A 7,386-nucleotide genomic window follows, 5' to 3' on the forward strand; every position below is an offset into this window, starting at 1 on the left:
GGGGGGCGGGGGGGGCGGGGGAGCAGCAGAGGCTGTCATCTGCTCATACAGGCACACACAAACTCAGGCACACACACAGACACACAGGCACACACACTTGCACACGGGCACACACATGTACATGGGCACACACACACACACTTGTATACACACACATGCACACACATGCATGTGTTCATACACACATGGGTACATGCACATACACACAGGCACACACACATGGGCACATGGCACACACACATCCACTACTTAATAGAGAACATAACACATAGAGAGGGCCTGGACAGCAGTACCCCCATACCATGTCTGGGCGTGGCTCTGGGGCCTGTTCCTCTTTGCTTCCTAAGGCACTGGATTCTTGTTTTGGAGGTCCAACTTTTGATCTAGCTTGACTTAAAAACTCGCTAATGGAATCCTCTTTCTTCTCCTGTTTGGATGTGTCCCATCGTGATGGTTTCCTGGATTCTGAAAGGCAGGAAGGAACCCGACAACACTGGAATTAGTGAACAGAAGACAAATTCAAGACTGACCGTTCATTTGCTCAGAGCCTCGGTCTACCTTGGATGGGCCAGGTGCACTGTACAAAGTACTGGGGATATGGCAGGTGCAGAGAGACCCAAGCCCAGAGGTTAAACTACTGGCTTGTTTGCCCAGTGTCACTGTACAGGTATAAGCAATCCTTAACCGAGAAAGTCTACATCGCGCTCACATAGGGCTGGTCTACTCTTTACTTCCCCTCCCAACCAGTGAGGAATTGAGACCTAGATCAGTACCCAGGTCCCATGGGCATCAGCACTTAGGTCCCAACAAGTTCTACTCACTGTCTGGACCCCGTTGCTGCGGGGCTTTTTCACTTGGTACTGGAGCCGTGGGCAGAGGGGCAGGCTCTGGGAGCGTCAGGAAGTTGAACACTGAGTATTTATCCCTCTTCACTCTGGGTAAGCCAACTAAAGTTGAGCTGGGATAGCAGGTAAAAAGGAAAAAAGATGATGTTTTAATAACAACAGCTAGGATAAAACCCGCATCCGGTAAGACTTGCTTTCTCGAATCGGTTCTCTGGCTAGGCTGCAGAGGCTCAAGACATTTCTACTTCTCAAAGAAGTTCAGGAAGGTAGAGTGCCTGACTTCAGAACCCTTGAGGTTTTTTCTTTTAGAATATTGACTATCAAGCATGGGGATACACACCTTTTATCCCAGTACACAGGAGGCAGATGGATCTCTGAGTGTTCAAGGCCAGCATGGTCTATACAGGGAGTTCCAGGTCAGGTAATGACACACAGTGAGACATTGTCTTTAAAAAGAAGAGGAGAAGGAGGAGGAGGAGGAGGAGGAAGAGGAAGAAGAGGAGGAGGAGGAAGAGGAGGAGAAAGAGGAGGACGACTAAAACTTTTAACTTCAAAGTGGCTTTACACTAACTGAAAGTTCCATAGCTAAAAACATAATTATATTTTCCAGTATATGCTTTCTGGGAATATTTTTAATCCAATAAGAAGATGCTAAACTTGTGTTTTTTTAATTGATCCATTCAGTTTATGGTCAGAAGGTCAGAAGAGGACATCAGAACCCCTAGAACTAGAGTTACAGACAATTGTGAGCTGCCATGTGGGTGCTGGGGCCCAAACCTGGTCCTCTGTAAGAACAGTCAGAGCTCTAAACCACTGAGTCATCTCTGACACTTTATAAAGAGAATTTAAAAATAAAGCATTAGGTTGAGAGAAGAGCCCATGGGAGAGAGCTGGACAAACATGTGAAAGGCCCTGTGTTTGGTCCTAGCATGTGCAAGGCCTTGTGTCTGATCCTAGCATGTGCAAGGCCCTGTGGTATTTGGTCCTAGCATGTGCAAGACCCTGTGTCTGGTCCTAGCATGTGCAAGGCCCTGTGTCTGATCCTAGCATGTTCCCAAACACACATGAAGGAAAAAGAACCACAAATGACATGTTTTATTGTTACTTGACATAGGGTCTCTCCAGTATTTATCCCTAGTTGTCCCTCTGTAGACCAAGCTGGCCTCAGTCTCCCAGAGATGCTCCTGCCTCTGCCTCCAAAGTGCTACCATCAAAGGCAGGCTGCCATATTTAGCTGTAAGTAACATATTTCAAATAAAATGTTTGAGCAGCATTAAAAAGATGCCACATGAAGTCATTCCGACATGGAATAAACGTTACCCGTATTTGTACTTTAGCAATGAAGTAACAGGTTACAATATGGTTTAAATACATGTGACAACACAGACTCATGTACACAATCATATGAATCACAGTTAAGGGGACAGGGTTGGCTAGAGAGATGGCTCAGTAGTTTAGAGTGCTTACTGCTCTTCCAGGGGTCTGGGTTGGGTTCCCAGCACCTGTCATGTGGCTCACAACCACCTGTCCCTGCAGCTCCAGGGGATCTGATGCCCTCTGTGGTCCACCTTGAGTCCTCATATATACATACAGACTTACATGAACAAAAATACAAATAAGCAAACAGAAGTTAAAGTAAATGTGCAAACTGGCAACTCCCAATAGTTAGACGTCAACTTCCTCTTGATATGGGGGACCACAGGAGCATAGTATGAACTCTAAGGGGGCTGGAAAAATGGCTCAGTGCTTAAGAGCACTTGCTGTTCTCTCGGAGGACCCAAGTTCAGTTCCCAGCACGCATGCAGTAGCTTAAGTCCAGTTCCAGGAGCTTTTCTAAGCCCTAAGGGTGGCAGGTAAATACGTAGTGCATAGACGCACATGCAAGCAAAAATACATAAGATAAATCTAATAATTTTTTTCTCTTAAATGAGCTTTCACGGAGTGGGTGGAAAGACAAGCTAACCCAACTCACCCTGGATAAGGGTCAGGGACGTTAAACCTCTTGCACAGAAGCTTGTCGGGGTGCCACTCAAACGTGTCTCGGGTGAGCTTCCCAAACATCTTCATCTTCACAGCCGACTGCTTGTCACTGACATCGTTCTAGGAAGAGACAGACGTTCTGCCAGCTGTACTCAGAGAACTGACCTCACTAGTCTTCCAAGTTGGAAGAAAATCAAGCTGTAGGTTGGAGAGATGGCACGTTGCTCCTGCAGGGGACCTGATGCTATTCCCCACAGCCAAGTCCAGCAGCTCGCAACCGCCTGTCACTCCAGCTCCAGAGGATCTAAACCCATCTGGACTCGCTGGGCACCCACACTCACATGCAAATACTCACATGCAGAGGCACTCATATATGAAGTTGTTTTGTGTTTTTGTTTTTGTTTTTGTTTTGTGATTTTCAAGACAGGTTTCTCTGTGTAACTCTGGCTGTACAGGAACTCATTCTGTAGACCAGGCTGGCCTTGAACCTGAGATCCACCTGCCTCTGCCTCCTCAGTGCTGGGATTAAAAGTGTGGGCCATCACCACCAAAATGAAGAATTTTTAAAAATCAGTAAAAATAAATTTTAAAGTATCTATCAGGAGACAAAGACAGATGGATCTCTATGAGTATGAAGCAGCCTTGCCTACAGAGCGAATTCTAAACTAGCCTGGCCTGAATACCAAGACCACATCTCAAAAAAAAAAAAAAAAAAAAGGTCAGGTCTGGAACAGATCTCTCAGCAGTTAAGAGCACTGGGTGCTCTTCCGGAGGGCCCAGATTTGATTCCCAGCACCAGAATGGCTCAGCCATCTGTAACTCTAGTTCCAGGGAATTTAACACTGTCTTCTAGCCTCTGAGGGTGCCAGGCACACATGTACACAGAAATACATAAGGCAAAATATTCATACATATCAAATAAAAATAAGTATGTATTGTTTAAAATGCCAAGCTTCATTCCCTTGTACTTCTATCAAAAACAAACAAACTCTGGTCTCGAAATAGCAAGAGTGTGGCTTGTTACACCGCTTATCTCTTACAAGCTAGACACCAAATTATTTCTCACTCTACTATACTATGTGTATTATGATCTTTTCACTGATGAAATATTTAGGTGCATGGCGTTTTTAATTTTAAAATCACTAGGAGGGGCTGCGGAGATGACTTAGTCTCAAGTGCTTGCCACAAAAGCGTAAGGGCCTGAGTTCATTCCCCAGAACCTGCATACAGGCTGGGTGCAAGAGCATGTGTCTAGAATCCCATCCGCAGGGAAGAGGAGACAGGTGGATCCCTGAGGCCCACTGTGCTCAATTGTTGAGCTCTGAGTTCAGTGAGAGACCCTGTCTCAAATCAGTAAGCTCAAGGGGGCTGGAGAGATGGCTCAGCAGTTAAGAGCACCAGCTGCTCTTCCAGAGGACCTGGGTTCCAGCACCCACATGGCAGCTCACAACTGTCTGTAACTCCTGTTCCAGGGGATCTGATACCCGCATACAGACATACAAAACACCAATGCACATAAACAACAACAGCAACAATAAAAACAGTCAGGTGACGCCTGATGGAGTGGCTCACACCTGTAACCCCAGCATCAGGAAGGCTGAGGCAAGAAGAACAGGACTTCCAGGCCAGTTTGCCTATATGAGACCCTGTCTCAAAAAAAAAAAAAAAAAAAAAAAAAAAAAAAAAAGCTAAATAAAATAAGTTAAATAAGCTACAGAATAATTGAGAAAGATCAAATTCAATGTTGACCTCTGACTTCTATATGCACACATACAGGTACCTGAACATAGTACACACATCCACATAAATACAGACACAACAAACAAATAAAAATCTGACCAGAGCTTGGGAGTGTAGCCTAATGGTTAGACCATGTACATACTAACGCTCTGTGAAAGCCTGGGTTCAACTCAATTCCTACAACTGCAAAACCACAAAATGAAGTTCAGCAGGTAGGCACACGATGGCGACAGACCTCTTGGTCCCTAGGAACTTCGACCTGATCTGAATCTTCCTCCTCCTTGGCGTGAGTGAACCTGGAGGACAGGGTGGAGTTGGAGGACACATAGAGCTGGGCTGCCCGGGCAAACTCTTCCCGCTCTCGGCTTCGCTCCCACTCGGTCATGCTGGGGTCCAGGCATCGTTCCAGAGCATCTGTGGGACAGGAGCAAGGCACTGTTTTACCCCAAGGAAAGCATGGTGCTTGAGGGAGAGCACTGGGCTGTGTGCTTCCTCGGAGGCCGAGCGTCCAGACCCCTGTACTTATGGAGGTGGGGGCACTGGGCGCTTCCTCCAGGCAATATTACTTTCCCTTAAGATGCTTCTTTTTATTCTCCCAGATTTATTTTACTCTATGTGTGGAAATGTTTTCTCTGCAAGCATGTTTGTACACCATGTATGTATGGCTGCTGGATCCCCTGGAACTGGGCTTAGGGATGGTGGCGAGCTGCCATGTGGGTGCTGGAATCAAATCAAGGTCCTCTGCAAGAGCAGCGAGTGATCTTAACTGCTGACCCATCTGTCCAGCCCCAGCTTATCAAGATGCTCTTTATTGAATGCTACTTACTACAGGGTACAAGAGAAAGCTCTTGGAGGCTGGTACATGGCTAACCCTTAGACGCAAGGGCACTGCTGGCACACCCAGATGTTAGCAAATCCAACCAACTTCCTGTGCGAGGGAGGAGACTCTCTCTACCCTTTTTCTGTGTAGCTGTCTTTTGCTACTTTGTTGGTTCTTTCTTCCACCCTTCTTCACCCATTTTCTTCCACTCCTTAGCCTCCTAACACTACCAGGTAGGAGAGAAAAAAGGACAGAGAGGAAAGAAAAGAGGTCCCTGGATAAAGTCGGGGGTCAGAAGGGGGCAACACTATCGTTAGACTATTTCTTGCTGATTAGGGGCTTCAAGCTCCTCAGGGCAAGTTTGATCTTCACCATCAGGATATCTAATTTCTTCTCCTTTTTTTCTTCTTTGTGTATGACTGCTTAACAAACCAAGACCAACAACCAAAAAACTAGCTGTCAGGATCCTGGCATTTATAGACCCTCTGAAAAGTCTATAGAATTCCAAACATCACACAGTTGCAGAAACTATCTGCAGCTGGCAAAATCACACCCTGGCTAGAGCAGGAGGCAAATCACAGTCAGCTGCTATGGACAGTCTGAAGCAGCGTCATATCCCACACCTGGGGTTAAAATGAAAACACATTCCCATAATAATATTTCTGGTTTTTTTTTTTCAAAGGAACTAAAACTCCAAAATTATCACTACTTTGATATGATTTTGGTTTGTTTTGCTTTTTAGTTTTGAAACAAGGACTTGCTACATAGCCAGGACTGGCCTCAAACTCTTGATCCCACTGCCTCAGCCACCCAGTGCTGGAATTATAGGCCTTGACTCTATTTCTGCTATGTATTTGCTTTTTAGAGTGAGGGTCTGAAAACTCTGCACTGTTTATACCAAGTGGACCAAAACTAACGACAGAGCCAAGCGGCTTGACTTGCAGTCTGTGATGGGGGAGGGGCGCACAGAGAAGCTGCCAACCCTGCTAGGCCAGGACCCACCTTTCTGGCCCTTCTTCATGTGTACTAAGAACTCTTCGTATCGTCTCTGCTTTTCTGGATCTTTGGCAAAAGGCTTGAAGTTGTTGGCTCTTGTGGTGACTGTCCCTCCGCCCAGGGCCAGGTGCCATGAGCTGTGCCCCAGGTCTGGTGTGGACGCCTGCGCTCTGCTGCTTGAAGCACTCTGGGCCAGACTCCTGGCCTTGGCTTGGGCGGCTTTCAGGTCAGTTGCCTGCTTCACTTCTTTAATTCTCTCTTTGTCTTTTTGAGACAGAAACTCCAACACTGAAGTAGCTGACCCTAAATAAAAACAGTAACAAGAGATGAAAAACAGCTTGACCTTTTTTGTACATACAGTCACTAAAAATGTCCATAATCACAGGTGAGTGTTTCTGTGACTGATTTATCAATATCTCTATGTTCTGTGAACTGCATATTTACATAACTGGCCACAGGTACAACTCGAGGCAGCGCCCATGCCTGGAGTGTGCTCCATACCCAGGGGGAGGACTCTGAACCACAGGTGGCTATGGTCAGGGCTTCCACAGTCCTCCCACTGAGCACTCATATCACAGAAGCTCACTGGGCACCAACTGCACAGCAGCCAGTGGCCCAGGGTCTGGGGACAATGCAGGTAAGACCCTCCCTCTCACTACAGATAGGAAGGAAGCCAAGAGCAATATCAACACACTGCTTTGAGAAAACAGCAATGGTTCATGCCTGGAATCCTGCTTTATTTTGGAGGCTAGGCAAGATTGATTATGATGAGTTCAAGGCCAGCCTGGGCTACCAACTAAGGTCTTGTCTCATCAAACAAAGAAACAGGCAGAATTATCATGAGTTCATGGCCAGCCTGTGCTATAGACTAAAGTTTTGTCTCAATAAAGAAACTAACAAATAGGGGTGGTGAGATGGCTCAGTGGGTAAGAGCACCCGACTGCTCTTCCGAAGGTCCAGAGTTCAAATCCCAGCAACCACATGGTGGCTCACAACCATCCGTAA

At 46.4% G+C, this 7,386-nt stretch overlaps 1 protein-coding gene across 1 annotated transcript in view; it reads right to left on the reverse strand.

Moving 5' to 3' along the window:
- The window catches only part of Gpatch1 (G-patch domain containing 1), a 45,114-nt gene that overhangs the window by 11,818 nt on the left and 25,910 nt on the right, over positions 1-7,386 (reverse strand). The window contains exons 10-14 of the mRNA XM_021166240.2: positions 6,388-6,684; positions 4,801-4,979; positions 2,818-2,945; positions 822-958; positions 302-465 (exon numbers count right to left, since the gene is read on the reverse strand). Of these exons, the coding sequence (XP_021021899.1) occupies positions 302-465; positions 822-958; positions 2,818-2,945; positions 4,801-4,979; positions 6,388-6,684 (905 nt within the window). The remainder of the gene's footprint in view (positions 1-301; positions 466-821; positions 959-2,817; positions 2,946-4,800; positions 4,980-6,387; positions 6,685-7,386) is intronic.

Source organism: Mus caroli, chromosome 7 (genome assembly GCF_900094665.2).
Source record: "Mus caroli chromosome 7, CAROLI_EIJ_v1.1, whole genome shotgun sequence".
Lineage (NCBI taxonomy): Eukaryota > Metazoa > Chordata > Mammalia > Rodentia > Muridae > Mus > Mus caroli.